The sequence below is a fragment of the Nilaparvata lugens genome, unplaced genomic scaffold, assembly GCF_014356525.2.
Source record: "Nilaparvata lugens isolate BPH unplaced genomic scaffold, ASM1435652v1 scaffold3964, whole genome shotgun sequence".
NCBI classification, from domain to species: Eukaryota; Metazoa; Arthropoda; class Insecta; order Hemiptera; family Delphacidae; genus Nilaparvata; species Nilaparvata lugens.
This window is the reverse complement of record NW_024090502.1, coordinates 1-26,440: the sequence shown is the minus strand read 5'-3', so window position 1 is coordinate 26,440 and position 26,440 is coordinate 1. Positions and strand designations below refer to the sequence as shown.

Genomic DNA, 26,440 nt, shown 5'->3' with positions numbered 1-26,440 from the left:
TCCTTGTACGAGAAGCTTCTTAAAGGTAACGACTTTATTTTGAGCTACTAAGTAACGTGATTTGAAGCCCATTACATTGGCTCTAACACGATTCTGGTCCAACCGAGCCGCATGAAATTATTACGATCGACCTATGGATGAATCTTCAATTATTTTCGCATTCTTCGAATTTCTCAAGGTTGAGGTTAGATGAATCGAATCAGTAGCGTGCAAGCATCGACTATCGAAATATCGATCATTAACCGTCATCAATCATCGAGATATCGACTATCGATTTTACTGAAACATCGACCTAGCCTCAAAATTTTGTTTACAAAATTATTTTTTGAACTGTTTTTGAATGTTATTTCGCTGAAATGGCCGAGGTACTCTTGCTCAACAAGCTAAAACGCACTCAGCTGTCGCTTTGCGCTTTAGCCAACAAATATGAATTTGAAATACCGATAAAATTATGCGATTATTATTTGGACTTAAACAAAAAATTTGAAAAATTAGCTGATGATTTTAACAACCTACAACGTGATGAAATGCCTTTAGCTACTTTGACCGAATTCGATAACGTTCAAAAGGAATTTCAAGACACTTTTGATCAAATTAAATTAAAAGAAGAAGTAAATACCTGCACTCCTACTGAATCTAAAGCGTCAAATTTTATCAAGCCGCAATTGTCCATCCCAGTATTCTCTGGAGACATGGAGCAATGGGCTTCCTTTAAAAACGTATTTGAAGCGGCTGTACATAATTGCAAAGACTTTTCAAATGATGAAAAATACTATCTACTTGTATCCTATTTACGTGGAGACGCCTTGTGCTTAGTTCAAAACTTTGCTGACACTGAAAATGCATACAAGCTTGCCTTCGAAAGTTTGCATAACCGATATGACAACAAACGCTATCGAGCTTATGCCTTATACAGCAAAATCACAAACTTTCAGCCGAAGGGCAGTCTTGTTGAAGTACTTAGACATTTCGCCATTGAATTAGGCTCAGCTAAACAATCACTATTTAATTTGAAATTGAACCATGCTGATTTCTTAATAACAATGATTTGCCTTCAGAAATTGCCTAACGCTGTAAGAGCCAAATTTGAGAATTCTTTGGGCCCTGACGACTTACCTGCTTTTGACCACCTGATGAAATTCATTTCCAACCAAGAAAAATCGCTGGAGGTGACCGCCATCAATGAGGTGAGCGAACAGTTATCTAGTGCTAGTTACACCGCTATACCAACCGCAAAAGTGAAGACTGAAGATCATTCACAAGTAGTAAAACCGCAATTTACTGAAAACAAAAGTGGCAGCAATCTGTGTGTACTATGCAACATTCCTCATCCATTGTACAAATGTGAGCGCTTTAGGAAGGAACCTATCAACAAACGAATGGATATTGCCAAGCAAAGCCGCAGATGCTTCGGATGCCTAGGGTCCCACCTCAAAGCCAAATGCAATTCGCTGTCCTCTTGTCGTGCATGTAAATCAATCCATCACCATACCCTGCTATGCAAAAATAATGAGAGTTCACAATCCTTTTTAATTGCTGAACGCCGACCAGATCGCTACCCTTCTGGCTCTCATAATAGGCCTACCATATCTAGTGACCAACCAGCTTCCACCTCTGGAGGTGCTAGCTGTCGCTCCCCGCCACCAGGATTTGAACCAATGTCAACACAGCGGTTTACCGATGACATACACTCATCACAATATGTAAGTAATTCATGTTGTACCAATTCGAGAATCCCGCAAAACACGGCCAGTCCCTCACGGTCTTCTTTGTCACCTTTTCGCACAGCGCCTGTAACCAATATCTCAACCCCAACCCGCAGTTCATCCACCGGCATGTCGGACACCTTCAGTGGCTGTGCACAAGTGAAAGCTGTACACGCTTCTGCTTTACTGGGCACCGCTATCGTTGCCGTTGTTGATCAATACAACCGATCACAATTACTACGTGCTGTATTGGATTGTGGCTCCATGAGATCGATTATCACTACCCGAGCTGCCCAGCAACTTGGTATCACCATCATGCCCGCACGCATTCAGATTAATGGTATCTCTGAACAAGCGACCGCTGTAAAAGGTACCACTCATTTGACACTGCTATCTCGACCGCAGTTTAACACCTTTCTCCAAACTGAAGCCCTTGTCTTAGAGCAAATAGCTGGTGACCTACCCGCTTTTCCAATCAGCAGTGAGCTCAAAACCTCACTTTCACATTTGGATCTCGCTGACCCTGGTTTTGACCAACCCAATAGGATAGACCTCTTGATTGGAGCTGACATTTATCCTAATGTATTTGTTTCTTCCGCCAATGCTATTATACCAGGAAATCCCGCTGCCTTCGCCACTATATTTGGCTATGTTCTGAGTGGAAAGCTAAATATTGAGGACTCGCCTGCTCCGCTTCATCAGATGCAACTTATCTGCACCATGTTTGCCCGCGAAGAACCGCTTGCTGAGGTCATGAACAAGTTTTGGGAGACTGAAGATGTCCAAATAAATGCGAAACTCTTATCACCTGAAGATGAACTCTGTGAACAGCTCTATGAGTCCACTACCTACCGCAATGATGAAGGCAGATATGTAGTCGCACTCCCCTTCAAGCCTAGCGCGCCTGTTCTTGTTTCAAACCGCAAGCAAGCTTATCGAAGTCACCTTGGATTATTAAAACGCTTGGAAAATTCTTCGGAACTAAAGAAGAAATACGACAACTTCATGACAGAATATCATGAGCTTGGCCATTTGGAACTTGCCAAATCCGCTTCTGACTATGTGATTCCACACCATGCAGTTTTTAAAAATAAGGACCCCACTCAGAAAATCAGGGTGGTGTTTAATGCTTCCAGCAAGGATACCAATGGGCATTCACTAAATGAGAATTTGTTACCAGGGCCAAAACTGCAGTCCAATATTATTCAAGTATTGACCAAATTCCGCACTTACAAGTACATTGTCCTTTCTGATTGCAAGCAGATGTATCGCCAGATTTTGTTAAGGCCTGAAGACTGCCGTCACCAATATATTGCTCGGAGTGGAAACCGTAACAATAGACCACGAAAATGTCGAAATTCAATAACAATAGGTGACCACTTAAGGGTCACTAGAACTTCTACCTGTCCATCCATTGTTTTCGGCGGCCCCGTCTCATTTCTTTTACCCAAATTGTATATTGAGGCGAGGTGGGACCTTCCCGCAAGGGACACACCACCAACAAAAGCAATACGAATTTACCTTCTACTTTCATTTGTTGATTATTCATGGTAGACTTTTTAGTCTACTAGTCTATCCTAGTCTAGGATAGTCTAGTACCTATTAGTCGACCTATTCGACAATAATACCCCAAGTATTATTAATTTGTTGTCTTCGACATGCGCGGTAGTCTTCGATCGACTATTGATGTGTCACACTTTCACATTCTCTTTAAATCATGATTATTCTTTATCATTGGGCCAATAACTCTACTCATGTAAACATTTTTCAAAAAATAGACAAAAAACCGGTTAAACCATCCTTTGTCCAATCTCTTGATAATCTATATATATAAAAGCGAAATGGCACTCACTCACTGACTGACTGACTCACTCACTCACTCGCAGAACTAAAAATCTACCGGACCAAAAACGTTCAAATTTGGTAGGTATGTTCAGTTGACCCTTTAGAGGCGCACTAAGAAATCTTTTGGCAATATTTTAACTCTAAGGGTGGTTTTTAAGGGTTTAAAGTTCGTCTTTTAGCATGTATATTCTTCTTATTCTCTTAATTATAATTGAAAAAAGGCCATACCATATGTTAATATAGAACTATATTCTAGAGAGAATACCTCTTCGAAACAGTTGTTAACTGGTAACTAAATTAATAATTTTGTCAGGTTGGCATTAAGTTGAGTTGACTTTGTTAGGTTGGCACCAAGTTTAAGATTGAAATGCATTTATCGCGGAAAAATTGATTGGGCACTGCTACTTCAATTGGAGCTATTCCTGGGAATATTAATTACTAGCCGTCAGGCTCGCTTCGCTTGCCATATCCGTTTAGCCAGACGTTTAGTCTGGACCCCCGACTGGATCGTCCTAACATATGATAAAAATGCTCAAATGAAAAATGCAGGCGAGCGAAGCGAGCCTGCTGATCTCATTCTTGGACGATCCAGTCGGGGGTCCAGGGGGCGGAGCCCCCGGCTAGACGGATATGGCGAGCCTGACGGCTATTCATAATATTATTGGTGAAATTAATTTGAATTTGATAGATTAAAGTTTTGGTTTTGGGAAGGTGTTGTTGTGGTAGATGTCCAAATTGAATATAACTAAAAAAATAATTACAATCTCAGTTCACTAGGATGGATTGATAACGGGTGTAGGAGTTTTTCAATGTGTGAATAGTTTCAGTTGTTTATTGATGATTGTTGTTGATAAGAGCTATTGTTGATAATTTGTATAGTAATATTTACTTCGATAGCATTCCTTCCGAATAACATTAATGTTTTCCCATTTAACCAACTAGGTCTTTTCATACCTAGCGTAGCGTAGCTATAAATACGTATTTGAAAGACCTAGCCTCCTATCTCCCAACGTTAATCAATCTGACAATTTCACACCAGTGTAGCATAGATTTAACATTGGGAGGTAGGACTGCCTAAGTCTTCCGAAGACGTATTTTTACACAACGCTAGATGTGAAGAGACCTTAAGAGCTTATTCACAGGACAGCGATTCATGAGCGGTTTACACTCGGTTGTCGCTCGATCGGCAAATCGCTCGGTTTGCCAGCCTCGTACACATGACAGCGGTTTACGCTCGGTTGTCGCTCGATCGGCAAATTGCTCGGTTTGCCAGCCTCGTTCACATGACAGCGATTCATGAGCGGTTTGTGCTCGGTTAAGGGTTCAGTGAACCTTGCTAGTAGGGCAGTACTCAGTATAGCAATGAAGTTGGAAGAGTTAACATGTCTGTGGTTGTTATATCGTAGATAAAGAGTGCGACGAAGAAGACAAAGAAGATGGTGTGTGCATCCAGTGACAGATGACGGATTGACCGACAACCGAGCTCGTTTGTTACACTATACCCAAAATTGAGGCAGTATCCTCCAAAGTTTTTCAATTACTCTCGAATGAGCATAACCTCATTTGATGAATCATTAACTTTGATGAAAGCTGATTTATTACATAGCGAGAGAGTAGTGAGGGATGGAAAAATAGTAATAAAATGAAATTTTAAGTGAACTGAAATTGTAATAGAATGTGCTCTATGTGAACTGCTCTGCTTGAAACTGATCGGTTGACTGAAGACATGTGTACGCTCTCATGCCTGCTCTAGTATATCGAACCCCCCGGCAACCGAGCGACAACCGAGCGGTTGGTCTGGAAACGTCAACCGCCGCGATTCGCCCGCGACTGCTCAAACCGAGCGTTGCATGTGTACGGCACCATGTCTTTCTCCATACCTGGCAACCGCGCGACAGCCGAGCGTAAATCGCTGTCATGTGAACAAGCTCTAACAGTTGAAATGAGTCTCCAACAATCAATCGATTCACTGTTTTAAACTTATCTTACTTGTTAGATACTAGTAGTTCTGTGAACAGTAGATCTCACGCAGTATTCTCATCCACAAGTACCTGATTGAAACTATAGACCTTATGGAAATACAGCAATAGACTGGCTTCTCCACACCAAAGACCATAAAGATGCATAGACTCACATGCAGCGCTAGTGTTGTACTTGGAATTGAAATCCGCCATTGAGGGGGCAACCCATAAGATTATTACATACCAATGCCACCAATGCCTTTGTGATATATAGTATTACAAATATATATAGATATAATATCTCGTGCTAAAATACCCCAATGGCGGCCTTCAATTTCAAGTAAGAGCTATCATTGGGAAGGCATAGGCATTGTGGGTCTATATCTCTTCAAGGTCTTTGCTCCACACATCTGTGTAATCACTTGTCAGCTGATTTATGATGAATAATTCTATAGTCTGATTTTTACTCTAATATTGGCGTATGAAGGAGGCTCATTTTCCTTTTATATTATCCTTGAAATGCAAAATTTCCAAAAACCTTGTATATACGTCGACGCGCAATTAAATAAGGAACATACCTGTCAAATTTCATGGAAATCTATTACCGCGTTTCGCCGTAAATGCGCAACATATAAACATTTAAACATTAAGAGAAATGCCAAACTGTCGACTTGAATCTTAGACCTCACTTCGCTCGGTCAATTATTCAATATCAATAATGAATTATGTTCTTTGTAGTTACCAAACAATTGTAATATTTTTTCCGACAACAATTACTGTTCTTGAAGAATATTTAATAAAGAATTTTGACTACCTATCGACTATTGTTGTAGAAATATGTATGCTTTATTCAATGTAGAGATCTACCCCAAACAATCTCACTATTCACTAATCACACTTTCACTTCTTGACTGCTTAACTTCACCACTTCACTGACTTAACCTCACTACTATAGAAGGCTGTGAGTGAAAAATTATAAATTTTGTTTCAGATCGAGCAATGCCAACCACGACCAAACTAACCACGCCGGAGTGGCGGCTAGCCGACGTGGGTGAAGATGTTTACGAGCCTAGTGAAGACACGTTTCTGCTGTTGGATGCTCTTGAAGCCGAACTGCCGTGGCTTCAAGAGAGGCACGGTAGAGATCAGAACTCAGTGGAAGCTGATTTGCCATGGACTGAGCGCAAACACAGCAGTGATGAGAACACAAAGGAAGCTCATCTGCCGTGTTTGGCTAGCAGAGATCATAACACAAAGGATGCTCGTCTGCCGTGTTTGGCTAGCAGAGATGAGAAGATAAAGGAAGCTCGACTGCCTTGGAGACACGGAAGCCTGGTGGTTGAACTGGGCATGGAGCCGGCCTGGTGATCACAGCGATGGCTCAAGCGTTGCAAGGCAGAGCGCACTGTGTGGCCGTTGATATCAATCCTGAAGCCTGTCGAGCCACCAAGGCTACTGCTCAGCTTAATAATGCACAGGTGAGTTGTTTGTAGCATACATAAAATACCAAAGCATATCTTTCTAGAGAAAGTTGTAGATTTTTGAAATATTCTATTCCTCCCAATTAAGGTACATTTTCGTTTGTGCGTAAATTTCCGCAGTTGGCGACGGCAAGCATTTTTGACATTCATATTGTCCAAATTTCAAGTGTACTAAAACAGCTAATCAAATAACTTGTCATTATTTTTTGTTTATTATTCAAGAATCAAAACATTTCTAATAATATCAACATATTAGCTATTTCAAATTAATATCGGGGCACCGAGCTTCGCTCGTTATTTATTCATCGACTTTTGATAAACCGAACACAATTCTTTAAAATGATTGGGGAAGGACCATCTATTAATTAATAATAGACAATAATACCATAGAGAAAAGAAAGCATAAGAAGATATCCCATGGTTTAGGTCGTTTATGTTCCAAATTTCAAGCCGATTTTTTGTCAACCCAAGCCGATTACTGTCGACTACTGTCTATACTGTTTTGTCTATTATATTTATTGTTATGTTACATAACAGTTACTCTTATGTTTACTGTTTATATGTACAGTTGTTTGTTTCTGTCTATTACTGTTTTGGCTGGGTAAGAGTGTAAGAACGGCACAGTATTAGAGACTACCAGCGTCACATAGCTTCACGAAAAACAACTACTTGAACTATCCGCTTGAGTTAACTGGTTTCCATTCGTGTTGCTTCTTTCTATGTTCTCTAAAGCTGGATTTCCTCTTACAGTACAATTAATTACGAATTACGAATTATGGACGGGACACACATAACCGCACCGAGCCTGCGCCGCGGTACGGCCGAGTGTCGGACTTACTGCGGGGAGTGAGAAAACAAATGCTTTCAAACGTATAGGGAAACATAGTACCGCACCGCGTCAGCACAGTCAGTGTTTGTTGCCCGCGCCGTCACCGACTAGTTCAGTTTACTTTTTGACAGTGCGGGCTCGTTTAACATGGAGAGTGAAAAACTTATTGAAGAGATACGGAATTTTCCAGTGTTGTACGATCAAAGTGATGAGAAATATGGTTGAACGGAGAAATAGGTTGAACCAAAAGTAAAAGTAGAACCAAATAAGTTGAGCCAAAGGTATAATAGACATAATATAATAAATAAATAATAAAACAAACAACAAAAGGTATAAAAGAAGGAACCCGTGACTGTGTTTTAAATTTAAAACTAATTACGTTTAGATACATAAGGCAGAAGATAACAATTCTATTGCTGATATATATTTCCGATACATGACTGATTGTGTTATTGTTATGCACCGAAATATATACCAGCACTATGATTCTTCTCTTCTGTGTCTACAGGTAATTAGTTTAAAATTGAAAAATATAAATTTAAATCGGATGTAACAAGCTTTAATAGTGTTATATTACACGTATTACCAATAGTTTAACATATTCAGAAATCAGACCACACAGAACTGAGACAGTAGCACTACAGAACTGAGACACTGCTGCCGCTCGGCTGTCGCACGGATATGTGTGCTCTCCTACCACCATTCCCGTGTCGCGGGCTTAGCTCGGTGCGGTTATATGTGTCCCGGCCTTTATAGAGGGGTTTTCAAGGGACGGAGCTCTCACTATGAGTTTCTACTGTATTAGTGTTAGCAAACATGACCGGCACAGTGAAAATATAAATCCCATGAGTTCTAATGGGCCTATTCACACTCATCACGGCCGAGCTAGTATGAATAGTCTCATTTATTTATTCATTTATTTATTACATTTCCAACGGTATACACCAATTTCAAAAGAATACAATCGTAACAAGATCAACAAAAATAACAAGACAAATATAAATATAAATATGAGATACATAACATAGAGTCAAATAAGTAACTTAGCAATTCAGAAGTATAACAACTAATAACAGTAATATGAAATAAAATGTACAAATATGCATTAGAAACTATCAGCACAAATTCAATGACTAAAGCAATAGCAAACAAAATATTTGTAGCAATAACAAAGGAAACACAGTAATTCAATAGCAGCAAGTGCAACAATAGAATAATAACTATAACAATAACACAATAACACTAACACTATAACCAAACACAGCCAACTAATACAATAATGATAACAAAATAAGAAAAAAAAAAACAATGAAACAAGCAAATGGAAAGAAATACAATGAACTCATTAGAACTCAATGGAATGATATTCTTCCTTAAGCGGTCACTTTCACTGAAATGTGGGAATCCAGCTTTAGACCTTTATTATACCGCATCCACACTATCGTCCAATGTGTACAAATGACGACGAGCGCTAGTGTGGATGGGTGGTTTACCAGCGCTCGCTTTCATTGGCCTTCGTTGGCCACCGTTCCGATTTTTGTCGAGCGAAGGCCAGCACAGCAAAGGCCAATCAATATAAGGCTAATAGAGATCTTAACAGATTTTGTCTACTTTTCATGCGTTTTGTATGTAATTAAGGATTACTTTTGTAATGTTGCATTTTTCTATTATAGACTTATTCTACAAATTTCTCTTCGAAATTAAATTTTCTACAAGTTATGTAGAAAAATATTTTGTGTTTATTGTACATTTAACAGAGTAAATCTTATCAAACCTTGAAGGAACTTGTTTTTCGGGACCACGTTTCGAGTATTTCGTCACATATCTTGAAAATTACTGTAGCTACAGGTCTGGAAACGGTTTTATTCAATTTTTCAGTTCATTTTACATAAAGTACGCTGAATTGTTCATCTTAATTAACAGCCAACAAATACCCGTAGGGCTTCGTTTCGGCAGGGGAACTGAAACTCAGACGAAATCTTTCACCCTGTATAACTTGGTAACAAAGCATTTGTGGGTGGAGAGCCAAAACTCACCACTGCTCAAAGAAGGGCGGCCATTCAGGCAAAACTTCTTGGGAGAGGTGAGGCTTTTGACCCTTCAGAGTTTTGGAGGGAAAAAAACAAAAACCCAAGAGACCAGAGATGGGTGAAACTCCAGGCACAAATGTTGGTCAAGAGGCTGAGTCGAGGGTGGCCGGGCGCCGGGTACCCTAGAGGCAGTTTGGCGTCCCCTCTCTCAGCGGAAGGACCTACAAAAAGGCCAGGAATGGAACTCACGTAGGTCACGAGTTTTGGGTGGAGAGACCATTCCTCACCAATGCTCAAAGAAGGACGGCCATTTAGGCAAAACTTCTTGGGAGAGGTGAGGCTTCTGACCCTGTGAAGTTTCGGAGGGGCAAAAAGAAAAAACCCAAGAGACCAGAGATGGGTGAAACTCCAGGCACAAATGTGGGTCAAGGGGCTGAGTCAAGGGTGGCCGGGCGCCTTAGAGGCAGCTTGGCCACCTCTTCCTCAGCGGTAGGACCTTCAAAGAAGGCCAAGAGTGGAACTCACGTAGGTCACGGGGACTAATCAGTCTGAAGAGACTTCCAGGCATATCACACTGGATTGCAACAAGCAACCGGGTGATGAATGGGATGTTAGTATAGGGGAAAACTCCTGATTCTTGTAAATAACACAGGTATTGGTTTGCCTAACTAACATACTACTTGGGAACACAATGGGCCTTATGAATAAAGTTGAGCATTTGCTTATACTTCTAAAATATAGAGCATTTGCTTCATTTTCTATGAATAAACGTGAGCAAAAGCTTTTGCTCATGCTCATCAAAAAAATAGTTTGAGCATTTGCTCAAAAGTAAAAGCTTTTGCTCAAAATTGTATGAATAAACTAGAGCATTTGCTCAACTTTTGAAGCAAATGCTTCAAAAAAGGTGAGTCTTGTCTAGAGCAGCTTATCACCTTTTGTTCATAGTAAAATGGCTCAACTAATTCGTATGAGGAAGAGGAAACTATACCAGATACGATCACAACCAATAGTTGAGAACTATAAAACTCTTTTTAGATTCAACCATGATATATATCACCATTATCCCTACTACAAAAGATAGCTACCTGTTATAAAGATAGCCATCACAAAATAGGAAATAGGCATTTAAGAAGATGAAAGTGTAGGCGATTATAAGAAGGCTATTGATATAAGAATATACTGAAGATTATTATAGAGATGACATTTTTTCACGCTATTATTTCAAAATTCTAAACTCAACTAACCTAAAACTCTATTCATAAATAGAAAACAGAGCAGACGACGCAAACACAAGCGGTGCACCCTACTTGCATATTTAGCGCTTCCGTGAGCTATAAAAACAAAGTAAGGCTACATAAGTGAATCAGCTGATGAAAGATCTTTAAAATACGTGAACATTTGCTCCAGAGTTCAGGAGCATAAGGTAAGAGTATAAAGTAAAGCTTATTCATATAAAAATGAGCAAATGCTTTTGCTTCTACCTTTTGCTCATGAGCAAAACCTTATGCTCCGTGCTCTTGCTCCTGAGCATTTGCTCTGGTTTTATTCATATGGGCCATTAAGCTTCGGTTGACGCGTGGGGTTCCTTGAACCTTTGTATCCTAGAATCCGTCCCTTCATAACATTAAACAATAATAAAATAAACAAAGCATTTCCGGACCTATGTTAATTAGAACTTTTTCCTTCTATTGATGAGAGGAATCACGCCCTGACTTATGGGCACCTTGTTTCAGAACATCCTGTATACTTGTACCATTTTTCTGTAAGTTGTGTAATTCTGAATAATTGAATATGCTGTAAAGAAAATGAGAAAATCGTTATTTGACGGTTCTGTCAACTGCCATATATTCGTTTATTGATTCAGTGATACACAATTACTTTTTACTTTCCTTGCCCTATTACCATAGGTAAGGAAAGTATTGCTTTCCGAAAAAAATTAAAGTACCCCAATTTCTAAATTTCTATACGTTTCAAGGTCCCCTGAGTACAAAAAGTGGTTTTTGGGTATTGGTCTGTATGTGTGTATGTGTGTGTGTGTGTGTGTGTGTGTGTATGTGTATGAGTGTATTGGTATGTGTATGAGTGTATGTGCGTCTGTGTACACGATATCCCATCTCCCAATTAACGGAATGACTTGAAATTTGGAACTTGAGGTCCTTACAGTATAAGGATCCGACACGAACAATTTCGATCAAATGCAATTCAAGATGGCGGCTAAAATGGCGAAAGTGTCGTCAAAAACAGGGTTTTTCGCGATTTTCTCGAAAACGGCTCCAACGATTTTGATCAAATTTTTACCTAAAAACGTCATTGATAAGCTCTATGAACTGCCACAAGTTCCATATCTGTAAAAATTCCAGGAGCTCCGCCCCATCTATGCAAAGTTTGATTTTAGATTCCCAATTATCAGGTTTCAGATACAATTTAAACAAGAAATTTCAAGTGGAAAAGATTGAGCATAAAAATCTCTACAATTAATGTTCAGTAACATTTTCACCTTAAATTCAAAATAAGCTTGAAGTTCGAGAAAATGAGATTTTTAAATTGCAAACTGTTGATTCTATTGAATCATTCACTATGAAGATATAGCAGACTTCGTTTGTTTGCAACGTTATTGCCCTGTCACCAGCTGGCTTAGATCTTTGAATAGTAGACTTGAGATACGCGTGAACACTAGCGTCAGTTGATCAATTTTCATAACGGCAAGGAAAGTTGTGTGAGTGCGCCACACCAGATTTTTCTGAAAGTTGTGTAATTCTGAATAATTGAATATGCTGTAAAGAAAATGAGAAAATCGTTATTTGACGGTTCTGTCAACTGCCACATTTATTCTTTTATTGATTCAATGATGCACAATTACTTTTTTAAATATTACCTTGTTCTCAACATCTGTCTGTCTGTGAATGAAGAATCTATTAAAATGTACATATTAAACGTAATAAATGGTTCATTAGAAAACATTGATAGATGAATCATAAGATAAATAATGTGATGTTTGGATTGTGGACAGGTGGAGGTGATCAGAGGTGACTTGCTGGATTGTTTGCAACCAGGCTGCATTGATTTGTTGATCTTCAATCCACCCTACGTGGTCACCCATCCAGACGAGATCCACCAGGGCGATGGCATCAACAGGTCTTATGCAGGAGGTATCAGGGGTCGGCAAGTTATGGACAGGTAATATTTCAAATCACTCAACAAACTCTGATGGAGAGGCTCCTCAATAGTCATCAATAGTCAATAGTCCAGGCAATAAATACTCAAAAAAGGGTATAGAGGGAAAAGTTTGGAAGACAATGTTTGACCCCGCAGTTCTGTTTAGGGTAGTAAGGAGGTAAACATATCAAAAGTCCCCATCCCTACCCCTTGTGCTAATGGCGTTGGGGTTGTTCAAAGGTACCATTTTTTGGTTTCTCGCATATAACTCGAAACCTATATATCTTAAGGACATAACTTTTATATACAGAATTGAAGCTTACATAATTTCCTACAATACTTGTCTCACAACTTTTTCTATATCTTCCCTAGTTTTCGAGCTATCCGCTCTTGAAGATGTGACATTTTTGAAAAAATACGTTTGCCTCCAATTTTTTTCAATTTTCGCTCTCATAACTTTTTAAAAATCGATGGGAAAAATCCATGCTGATTATGAACTTATAGAGTATTGAATTCTCTTCAATTTGATGTATAATTTCACACTTCTACGAATTTCCCTACACCTTTTGCAGCAGTTTTAGTGTTGATTGTGAAATCTCCATATTTGCAACAGTAGACCAATTGTCAAAGGAATTTGTAGGGAATTTTTTAAAAACAATTTTTGACTTTGCAGCTTTGTTAAGACTAGTTAGGAGAAGAACATAATTATCAAGAGTCCCCATTCCTAACTCATGTGCTAAGTGGATGAGTGTGGTTTAAATGTTGCATTTTTCAGTGTTTTGCTCCCACGCTCATATCTTGAGAACAATACGTTCAAACGAAATAACTATTCAAAAATGAAGTTTAATAAATTCTCTACACTTTTTGTTCAGTGGAATTTTGTGATATTCTCAACAGCTCCTGAGATATTCGCTCTTGATGGTGTGTAGTTGTCAAAATGACAGGTTTTTATCCAATGTTTTGCTCTTTCAGGGCTTATAACTCTCCAACAATGCATTGTGAAAATTCATGCTTATCGTAGATTTGTAGAGCATTGAATTTTTTTTGATATGATGTATTATTTCATTATTCCAAGTTTTCCTTTCATGCTCTATAAGTTCATAATCAGCATGGATTTTTCCCATCGATTTTTAAAAAGTTATAAGAGAAAAAGTTGGAAAAAAATTGGAGGCATACGTGTTTTTTCAAAAATGTCACACCTTCAAGAGCGGATATCTCGAAAACTATGGAAGATATAGAAAAAGTTGTGAGACCAAATTTGTAGGAAATTATGTAAGCTTCAATTTTGTATATAACAGTTATGTCCGTAAGATACATAGGTTTCGAGTTATATGCGAGAAACCAAAAAATGGTACCTTTGAACAACCCCCACCCCCTTAGCACAAGGGGTAGGGGTGGGGACTTTTGATATGTTTACCTCCTTACTACCCTAAACAGCGGGGTCAAACATTTCCCTCTATAACCTTTCTTTGACTGGACTACAAAGAAACTGAACCATACTTATTTTTTTTCAGTCTTGATGAATTATTGTTCCATGATTAGGACTAATATAAAATAGTGAGGTCCACGTTATAATGGCAGTGTGTGATTGGCAATAGTATTGCTATCCTTGTCTAGCATTCACCAAAGCGGATAGCGCTATCTCTTTCTTGCTTTGCTCTGTTGCCAGACCGTCTTTTAACAATGTAGAATTAATAATAATTAATTAACTAGATATTTTATCTTAATTATAAACATTCATTTTTAAATGATTGGAACATATAATTTCTTGCTTAATAAAATATAATTGATTATTTTAAACGAGAATGAACCGTTAATATTATATCTATAGACCTGTATCAGCTACCGTCTCTAGAAGGCATTGATAAGACAGAAGATCGACAACGTTTTTCTCCTATCTTTCTCCACTGCCATTATAACGTGGACCTCACTATAGGACTATAATTGGCTTATAGGACTATAATTTATTGTTTTATATTGACTCATCGACTGGTCTATATCCTGTTTTTGTGCTGATAAAATTTATTCTATTATATTCTTAAGATTGACCTTTTATCTGATTCGTCAGCCGAACTGAATGCCGAAAATATGAGGTTTGTTGTTATAGGAGATTTTATTTTGATTAACATTGTTAAAAATAATTATATTTTAATCGTCAAGAAAATATATTTTTCAATGATTAAATGTAAAATTTTCATAAGTGAGATTGATGTTCTGTTAATCTAAAATATAATAAAAGAAAGAATTGGCTTATACTCGTACGGGATAGGAAATTCGCGAATGACGCATTATCACTAGACTAATTAACTTGAAATTTTACATATAGATTCTTGATTCACCGAGTATGTTTATAGGCCTAAATTTCTCAATATTTCAGTAGGTCAAGTTTTCAGTTTGTCAAGTTTTTAATTAGACCCTTGCGGAGCACGGGTTACCTGCTAGTTGATAATTTATTTATTCAAAAATGATGAACACATAATCATAAAATGATTGGAAATGTAAAAACAGGCTTATAGCCCTTACTATTCCATTCCCGAATTTTGATTGAAAATTAGTCCACAAGTGGTTATGATTTCTCATCACTTATACAGGTTGTCCCACCAAGGTTGTAACAGCCGTTAACCATAGATTCTACTCGACATTTCTGACAAAAAATGTTCAGTAAACTTTTTTCCTATCGACCTTAGTTTTCGAGATATATTGATTTTTCGATATTTTCAGAATATGCCTACTTCTGGTCATTAAATACTCAATAACTCGAAAACTACTCGTCGAATTCCAATTTCAAGGGTATTGTTGGAAAGAGAAAAACATTTCAAACAAGATTAATGTAATTTTATTTGTTGTAAGATATTTTGTAGTTTTTATTAGGGCTTAAACTTGAAAAAATGCTATTCTTCAAATTCAAAGTGAAATTTCAATTCCTGTATATTTTGATTCCAAAGTAATCGCAAAGAATTCTGAATTTAGAACGTTCTGGACGGTGCGGCCTGATCGGTGCGATCACAGGGCGTTCAGTGGAGATAACAAGCTGTTAAGGGAAGTCGCTCCCTGTCGCTTGTCTGTGTCTGATGATAATTATGTGATCGGAGGTTGAGAAACATGACCCATGTATAATATTTCTAAATGGTTAAAATCGATCTGGCAACGTTGCAGAGCTAGAAAAGGATAGCGCTATGTGCTTTGTCGAATGATAGACAAGGATACAAATTCCAAGTAAATCAAACACTGGCATTATAACGTGCACCTGACTCACTATAATATATAAAGATTAATTTTTGTTTTCAGGTTATTTCCGCAGCTGCCACGCCTGATGGCGCCTCGTTCATGCGTCTACATGATTGTCATCGATGAGAACGATCCACAACAAATTGCAAAATTGCTCGAAGATCTTGGTTTCGAAAGCAGTGTTGTGATGAGCCGTAGAGCCGGCATTGAACGCTTGTCTGTGATGAAATTTGTTAGGTTATAGTATGCAACAGGTTTCAATTTTACATTCCACACACCACTTTACTTGAAAACTACGCAGTCGAAAAGTTCTGCCTTTCCATTTTCATGAATTGTATGCAATCGCTGTATTACTTCATAATCGTTAATTGAATAAAAATTTAATTGTTTTATCTGTTATTGGCGTACATCATTGAGATTGAGCAACTTTCGATTAGAGGAAAAATTTACACCATATGATAGGTTCTTGCCAAATTAATTTAATTCAATTTAGAAGTATTTTTTACTTTCCTTGCCCTATTACCATAGGTAAGGAAAGTATTGCTTTCCGAAAAAAATTAAGGTACCCCAATTTCTAAATTTCCATACGTTTCAAGGTCCCCTGAGTCCAAAAAAGTGGTTTTTGGGTATTGGTCTGTATGTGTGTGTGTGTGTATGAGTGTATGTGCGTCTGTGTACACGATATCTCATCTCCCAATTAACGGAACGACTTGAAATTTGAAACTTAAGGTCCTTACACTATAAGGATCTGACACGAACAATTTCGATCAAATGCAATCCAAGATGGCGGCTAAAATGGCAAAAATGTTGTCAAAAACAGGGTTTTTCGCGATTTTCTCGAAAACGGCTCCAACGATTTTGATCAAATTTATACCTGGAATAGTCATTGATAAGCTCTATCAACTGCAACAAGTCCTATATCTGTGAATATTTCAGGAGCTCCGCTTCATCTATGCAAAGTATGATTTTAGATTCCCAATTATCAGGCTTCAGATACAATTTTAACAGAAAATTTTAGGTGGGAAAGATTGAGCTTGAAAATCTCTACAATTAATGTTCAGTAACATTTTCACCTAAAATTGAAAATAAGCTCGAAATTCGATAAAATGTGATTATTCCAATTGCAAAGTGTTGGCAACAGTTGATTCTATGAAATCATTCACTATGAAGAGATAGCAGACATCGTTTGCCTCCAGCGTTATTGTCCTGACACCAGCTGGCTCAGATCTTTGAATTAGTAGACTTTAGATGCGCGGGAACACTAGCGTCAGGTAATCAATTTTCGTAACGGCAAGGAAAGTTGTGTGAGTGCGCCACACCAGATTTTTTAATAAAAATTATTTTTGTATTTGTGATTGAAATGATTTGTATGATTTTTGAATTGAGTGTGTAATTGAAGAATGTTGAAGTGACTCACATAACCTCTAGCTACATTTGGACTGTTGTATAAATTAGTATTGAAACCGTTTTGGGCATAAGTTAGCCTGTGGTACTTTTCTGTAAGTTGTATAATATTCTGAATGATTGTATAAATACATAAATTAAATAAATTAGACGACAAATATGAAAGTCATCTAACTTTCTCGACATCCCAGCAATAGGTGATAATTTTCTCTTTTTACAAAAAATATTGTTCTAGCTCTCAGGGTTGTGTGACCTGGAGTCCTAACTCCGTCCTAATATAACCAATCAATCAATCAATTTGTCCGTCTTACAAGATTTCTTTAATCTCATGAAACAGGCCCCAGGGATCCAGCATTCCTTCTTCAATAGGGGTATTCACAATGTTGGAGATCTATATAAATAAACATCTGGTGTGGCGGACTCACACAACTTTCCTTGCCGTTATGAAAATTGATCACATGACGCTAGTGTTCACGCGCATCTCAAGTCTACTTTACTTTACTATTTACTATTACTACTATTACTATTACTATTACAGTTGCGGCTCAGCACTCGAGCCGAGTAGACGTGCTTTGTGCAGCTCCGTTGACGCTGTTGTTATCGGCTGGCGCCAGTCGGTCGGTACTTGTAGTGTCAGTGCAGTACTGTTAACTAGTGAACTAGTGAACATTCATATCATGTTTCTATGAACGCTCTCAAATTTTTAATCGTTTCAACCTGTAAAATTATTATATAAACTATGAAGTGTAAACAGTGTAAAAGTCAACTACCCAAGAACGGTTCTTTCGTCACTTGTTCGGCCTGTGAGGGAGGTCTCCATTATTCATGTTCGGGTTTGTCGGAGACATCTTATAATCGTATGTCGATTGCTAAGCGAAACAAGTGGATATGCGTGTTATGTAGGGCAGCCTCATCTACTCAAGAGACGGGTGGTGAAGTGTCAGATGTTGAGTCGGAAGACTCTGAAGTAAAACATTTATTAAAAGTCATAAATAAAAAAATTGATTCAAACACTACTTCTCTCGACGACTTGAAATTGAATGTAACAAGTTTAAAAAATGATGTTCAAGGACTATCTGATTTTTACGACCAGCTCAAGTCATTGATAACCGAGATTCAAAAAGAAAATAAAGAGCTGAAACAAAAACTGGATACCGTCATTGAGGATAATAAGAACAAAGATCAAAAAATTGAATTTTTGATCGGACGAGTAAACATCATGGAGCAACGTAGCAGGAATTGCAACCTGGAGATCCATGGGATGGACGTAGCAGTGGGAGAGGGAGAGGAGGGAGGCCTGCCGACAGTGGTGCGTCGACTTGTCACCCAGCACTATGACGTCACCATCGTAGATAAGGATATCGAAGTTGTGCACCGTCTGCCCAGGCGAAGGCCCGACGCCCTGTCAGCTGTAATTGTGCGCTGTTCATCACAACGAGTAAGAGATAGCATTATGATGAAAAGGAAAACTGTAGTCACAAACGACTCTTTGTTCAAGAATAAGAATGAAACTAAGCTATTTATTTGTGAAAACTTGACACAATTTAACAAGTCTTTGCTTTGGAATGCTAAACAAAAGGCCAAGGATCAGGGTTGTCAATTTTTTCTGTAGGAAATAAGTTGAATGTTGTGGGCAACAAATTGCCGATAATTGTTGAAATTACAGTTGACAACTCTGGTGTGAGCGTGACTTTAGATATGAATTTAAAAATGCAATTCGAAGAGAATCTTGGAACCATGCTATGTCGATAAATGCTGTATCCAGTTTGTTATTTAGCTCACTAGAAACCATGGTTTCAGAGCCGTGGATACCATGGTTTCAGTGGGAACCGGCGGATACAAACGTACAAATTGGTTATTTTTCAGTTGGTAATGTTTGTTATGAATGTATGAATACGAATTCTTTTGCTTGTAAATAATATAGTTGTTATCGTATGTTATGTGTATATAGATATGTAAAATGTATCTGTATATCCACTGCCAACCGTTGCATATATTTCGTATGTATGCAGGACATTGTCATGATATTTTCTATTCAGTTTGTTAACAAGTTATTATAGTCCATGTTTGAAAAAAGTGTAGTTGCAAATAAAATATGTATTTGAATAGTCTGTGTGTGTACTTGCTTGTGTATTGTAAGATTCACGTTATAGTCAGTGGAAATGATAGGACGGCATAGTTGCCGCTTTTATTTTTCCACCGCCTTCTAAAGCTGTCACTTTAGTCATGTTAATAATATGAATGCTCACAAATCATTCAACCAATTCAATAGAATAGTTTTGGGCCATGCCAGTTGTTCTTTCCCGATCATATTTGTTATTATATCCACAAATAAATAAATTAATAATGCTGACAATTGATTGAATAGGTAGCAATTATGTTATTTATAAGGAATACTGACGTTTAAGTATTCTTGAGTTATAAGCATTTGAAGATGAGTGTTTTTTAAAGCTGTGCAAAGGCTAAAAATAAACTTTTTGCCACACTGCACAGAAAGCAGCTGTTCTCCAGTCCCTATGTAGATCTGAAAGACCTTGTTTGCAGACGACTCTCGTCTGATGTCAGAAAAGGGTTTCTTTTCCGGTCTAGGCCAGAAAGTGGTCTCTTTCCAGCCGGTCATGGAAGTCCGTAGTTGATAAGTCATCCGCTAGATCGGGCGAGTGTCCACTTTCTTCATCAGCTGAAGTCGCCATGATTTCAGTTCATGTTTCAAATCAAACTAATCCAGCATTCGCTTCGCAACCAGTTTTATTCAATTATTTATTGTTGATTAGCACATTCCAAATTTTCAAAAATGCTTGAAGATGACAACGCCCGTGATATTCCAAGTGAAATTTTAAAAGAATCTGAAATCCTGACTGCAAATCTTCTAGCCTCGGACTTGATAACCGATTTCGAGCCGGAAAAATCTCATTTTCTACTCTAGGTGCGAAATATACTATTCTACTGGTGATATTTTTCAAAGTTTTTCGATTTGTATATCAGTAAGCTACCAAAATGAAAGGAGTGATCCGTGGTCTAGTGGATAGAGTGCTTGCGTAGCAGCATAGAGATCCCGGGTTCAAACCCTCTCACAACCAAAAGTTTTTTAACCAGATCACTCCCGTGTTATCGGATGGGCACGGTAAACTGTTGGTCCCGGCTGAAGTATGACATTCGTAAGGCCCATTGACGGCTTAAATTATATATTCAGGCGGTGGACCTTCCCGCAAGGGACTCCCCACCAACAAAAGCCATACGAATTTACTATCAAAATGAAAAAGTTTTCTCAGGAAAAAAGTTTTTTCTGATCATTACTTTTAGAGATTTGAGCGCCTAAAGATTAAATTTTTGGGACAGAACATTTCAAATTCAGTAAGAGATAAATCCATGAGATTTAGAGGATAGATTCTTCATGGTATTGTTAATCTAGTAAAACAAACATCTGATTCCAGATTCGTGTTCCTCGCATCAAAGTGACAGAATCCAAGGGCAGGGCAGTGGACTGTGGATGATAGTTGGTATAAATACCTACAAATAAATCTTTGGATTCTGTACATAAAAATACTGATAGCTTGAAATGTGGTAAGTACGCCAATAAAAGACTAAATGAATCAACAATATAAGATTTAATAATAATAAGATGATAATAGTAGGCAGATGGCCACATACAAAAACAATTGTATCAAATATTTTGAGATCAATAAATTAATAATAGGCAGGTGGCCACATACAAAACAATGAATCAAATATTTTGAGATCAATAATTAATAATAGGCAGATGGCCACATACAAAGGCAATTGTAAGTAGGTTAAGTCTTTGAATCCTTAAATAATAATAGGCAGATGGCCACATACAAAACAATGAGTCAAATCTTGGGAAAATTACAACATGTGAAATAATGTAGAGAACTACAACATTTAAAAGAAATCAGGTCAATGACATTAATGACCATTGAAGTATGACAATAAATGCAAAGGCATTAATGATATTAAATTATTAATGATATTGGTATTAATGATATTGCAATAAATGCAAAGGTATTAATAATGATTAAAAAATGACAATAAGCTGTAAAAAATGCTCAGCAAATAACATACATAAAAAATATATGCGGCATAGGCCTTCAGTGATTTGAATGTCAAAATAGATTTCGACCTAACAATTAATAGGCGTTGCTGGCCTTACAAATATCACTTAAGAGCTAAGGGTAGCTAATAAATACAAATGAGGACAGTCCGGGTTGAATATAGGCGACATGGGCCTTCAATAAATTGAATGTCAAGACAGACATCAATTAGAACGAGTAATAGGCGACAGTGGCCTTCAATGAATCACTTGTAAAGCCAAGGGTAGCTGTCAAATCCAATAAATAAATAGGCGTCGATGGCCTCAGTGAAATGAATGTCAAGCTAGACATTAACTAAACAATAGGTAGGCGTCGGTAGCCTCAGTGAAAGAATGCCAAGATAGACATTAATAATAGGCGACAGTGGCCTTCAATGAATCACTTGTAAAGCCAAGGGTAGCTGTCAAATCCAATAAATAAATAGGCGTCGATGGCCTCAGTGAAATGAATGTCAAGCTAGACATTAACTAAACAATAGGTAGGCGTCGGTAGCCTCAGTGAAAGAATGTCAAGATAGACATTAATAATAGGCGACAGTGGCCTTCAATGAATCACTTGTAAAGCCAAGGGTAGCTGTCAAATCCAATAAATAAATAGGCGTCGATAGCCTCAGTGAAATGAATGTCAAGATAGACATTAATAAAATAATAAGTAGGCGTCAGTGGCCTCAGTGAGTTGAATGTCAAGATAGACATTAATAAAATAATAATTAGGCATCAGTGGCCTCAGTGAGTTGAATGTCAAGATAGACATTAATAAAATAATAATTAGGCGTCAGTGGCCTCAGTGAGTTGAATGTCAAGATAGACATTAATAAAACAATAATGGTGCATACGTAAATGAAAATTGAAAAGAACGAATTACATAACCTGAATAAAATTTTGAAGAGGAGATGCGGCCAGGCAGACAGGCAACGACTCCGCAATACCAACAGGAACAGGACATCAGCAAGCGATGAAGTGATTAGGCCATGCAATGACAAGCATGGAAACGTCCATTACAGCAGGCGAATCCCCCAATGGAAAGGTAGGCTGGAGTGGGTAGAATTCCAAACGAATAATCCGATCTTCAAATTGTGGAATTTTTGGATTGATTTCCAAACAGTAGAGATGATGCACTTGAAAGTTCGAGGTTCGCGAGGTGAAACCAATTGTAGAAGAATGGCAACTGAAGCTTACATGAGGTTGCAATTTTTAGATGAAGTTTATCCAATTTTAACAGAGTAATTGAGTGAAGAACTCGATGAATAATTGAATCACACTGAAGAATGGAACAAACGAATTAATTTGAAGAATAATTCACACTTTAAAAAGGTTTTGTAGATCAAATGAATAACGATGAAACGCTCACACGCGGTTGCAATTTTAGACAAAGTTTATCCAATTTTAACAGAGTAACTGAGTGAAGAACTCAATGATAATTGAATCACACTGAAGAATGGAACAAACGAATTAATTTGAAGAATAATTCACACTTTAAAAAGGTTCTGTAGATCAAATGAATAGCGATGAAACGCTCACACGCGGTTGCAATTTTAGACAAAGTTTATCCAATTTTAACAGAGTAACTGAGTGAAGAACTCAATGAATAATTGAATCACACTGAAGAATAGAACAAACGAATTAATTTGAAGAATAATTCACACTTTAAAAACGTTTTGTAAGTCCGATGAATTCAGATGAAAGGTTTAGACCGAAGGCGTAAATGCACCATCGACTATCCACCATTGAAGAAGACACGGAGACGCTGCAAGCCTGCAAGCTACAATGAAAAAGGCAAGCTGCCGGATGTGTTAGAAACGTAGGCAAAGCGCTCGCAAACGAATGGTGAAAAAGTAACAAATATCTAAAAGGTAAGATGCCTAAAGACAAGATAAATTCTAAAAAATCGAATAGCACAAATATTAAAATTGCAACGGCAAAAATCCGACGAAAAAGGTACGAATAGAAGTATAGAAAACAGCTGATTAGAGTGGCAAAAAACCGCGACTGAGACGTCGCTGACAGCGCAGACGCACAAAAGACACAGCGCGCAGACAGACAGACATGATGACGACATGATGTCTACGTAGTAGCGGAACGAATAACAAGTGAAACCGTTCCAATAAATGCTTTGTCAGATTTTACATAAACTGGGCCCCTTGTGTCATACGGGGGTATGGCACAATAAGAAAAAGTAAGAAATATGTAAAATCTGGCAAGGCAATTGGAAATTGAAAACTGGGCCCCATGTGAGAACCAGGGGAAAAGAACAATGAAACCTGAAAATACAACATGAACCATAAGAGCAAGGGGATTAACTAGAATCCTCATCAATGGGAAGAGGTGCTAAACTCGAAATAGCTCTCTTAAAGGTGCCGGAGGGAGTGAGAACAGTGACAACTCGAACCTTGTCGTCCTTACCGGGATGAACTTCAGTAATGCACGCCAGCTTCCAAGTGGACTGCGCGGAACCAGGATCCTTCAAGATGACAACTGTACCGACCTTCAAATTTTCATAATTGTTTAACCATTTGCCTTTTTTCTGAAGAGTGGTTGAGGAGTGGGTCTTTTTTCTGAAGAGTGGTGGAGAAAAAGTACGAGATTTGGTGCCGCCTACACGAATGGAAGTTGGACCGGCGTAATCTAAAACACAATTATGAAAGTGAACATTAGCCTGAATGCGGGCCGCTGGTAAACTACCCATGATTTGCTCAGAATGAAGAGCCGAAAAGCGAAAACACATTCTGCAATGCCGCAATACACTTTTGATGGTGCGACGGGTGGAGGGAAACCAAAATTGTTGTCTTACACTGGCCATGGTGGCCTGCACCCCAGCATGACTTATACGACGATGGTGAGCAACAATCAATGCACGAATGAATTTGTGATTGCTGGGCAACAATATTTGATGTTTGTAATCAAATGAAGCATTTGCGTTTTGCAAACGTCCACCAACTCTGAGCAGAGAATCTGAATGAACGAATGGTGACAAGGCTTTAATAGAACTATTAGGCAATAGCTCCTGATTTTGACGCAATGCCTTAAGTTCGGCAGAGAAAGCTTCTTCTTGAATAGATTTGAAGATACAATTTTCAGCTTCTAAAATTTCAGAGGCAGCTAATTGACCAAAGCGTGGAGCGACTAAATTTTGTTTCCTACAATTATGAATGAACCGTAGAACATACGCCATTGTATGAACGATTTTGTGATAGGTGGAGCAACTATTGATTATACCTGAAATAACATCATTATGAGAAGAAGTGGTAGCTAATACCTGAACTGATTGAGAACTGTTTTCCTGAACTGATTTCTGAACTGATTTCTCTAACTGATGAGAGACATCATTTGAAGTCAGAAAATTCGACGTGACCCTATGGGGAGCGGCCACAGGTGAAGCGGGGAGGCACGAACGAGGTGCTGCAATAGGAGGAATGGTTTTACAAGAACCAAATATGACCCAACCTAGACTGGTTTTCTGAAGGATGGGAGCGTTTTGAGCCAGATACAATTTACCAGGCTGAAGTATAGATGCGAATATGCCAGCACCAAGTAACAGATCTACAGGCTTAGGCTGATCAAACAATGGATCCGGTAATTTGAGTTCAACAGGAATTGAAATTTTGGAAAGATCAATGTTCACACTAGGAACATTAGATGATATGCTATCAACTACAATACAATTTTCTTCAACCGACCACGAACGATCAGATGAAGACAAGCAAACTGAATGAGAAATAGATGATTTGGCCTTATTCTCACCTACACTATGAATCAAAGTGTCAGAATACAAAGCAGCAAGTGACAATTTTTCAGCCAACCTAGTTCACATCAAATTACAATCAGAGCAAGAATCTAAAAGCGTGGTTGCTTTAATAAATTCCCCACTAGAAGATTGAACCAAAACTTCAGCAGTAGGTAACAAGGCGACGGTTGATTGCTGTTGCAAACACAGAGACGAAGTGGAGCTCATTGTGACATGAGAGTTCTTCTGAGGCTGTTCTGCATGAGAAACAGCTTGCTTAGTTGTTTCCACATTCTGAACCATGACGGAATTCAAAACAGCATTCTTGCCCCTGGAGGGAGCAAAGGATTGAGAATGAATAACATTTGAAGTTACCTTATCCTTAGAAGTAGGCTGAGTGTCCCGTGATTGAGGATACGACCTGTGAAGAACAGTGTGGTGACTCTTACCACAAAGTGTACACGATTTGTCCGAACAAACATGATTGGGTGCAAAAGGCTTGAGGCAATTATAACATAACCTTTTGTCACGGACAGCATTCCAACGATCAGTAACCTGTAACTTCAATAATTCATTACAACGATTTGGAAAATGACCAACAGAATTACAAAAACTACAAGGTGACATAGAAGAGGTAGTAACCTGCATCCTAGCTTGAACATTGATTGACTTTGATTGAACTTCGGCTTGCTATGAGCACCAACCGAGTTGGATGTACTTTGCTGTACATTTCCTTGATGATGGTTAGCTGAGCTTGAAGCAACAGCTTCCATGATTTTGCATTGTGATTCCAAAAAATTCCAGAATTTATCAATGGTGGGAATGTCATGTATACCAACACTCTTTTCCCATTCTCGAACAGTAGCAGTATCCAACTGCAACAACATTTTGTGCATATACAACAAGTCCTTGATTTGGACTCCAAGTTGAAGCGCTTCGAGCGCGGTGATGTGGGACTTGCAAAAGTC

At 38.2% G+C, this 26,440-nt stretch overlaps 1 protein-coding gene across 1 annotated transcript; it reads left to right on the top strand.

Moving 5' to 3' along the window:
* The first annotated feature begins 6,482 nt into the window (after window positions 1-6,482).
* On the top strand, window positions 6,483-16,635 carry LOC111061384 (methyltransferase N6AMT1-like). The gene is given in 4 exon segments (XM_039444265.1): window positions 6,483-6,866; window positions 6,869-6,990; window positions 12,863-13,029; window positions 16,297-16,635. Coding segments are annotated over 4 exon segments (828 nt in total). The 5' UTR covers window positions 6,483-6,511; the 3' UTR covers window positions 16,481-16,635.
* The last annotated feature ends 9,805 nt before the right edge of the window (window positions 16,636-26,440 follow it).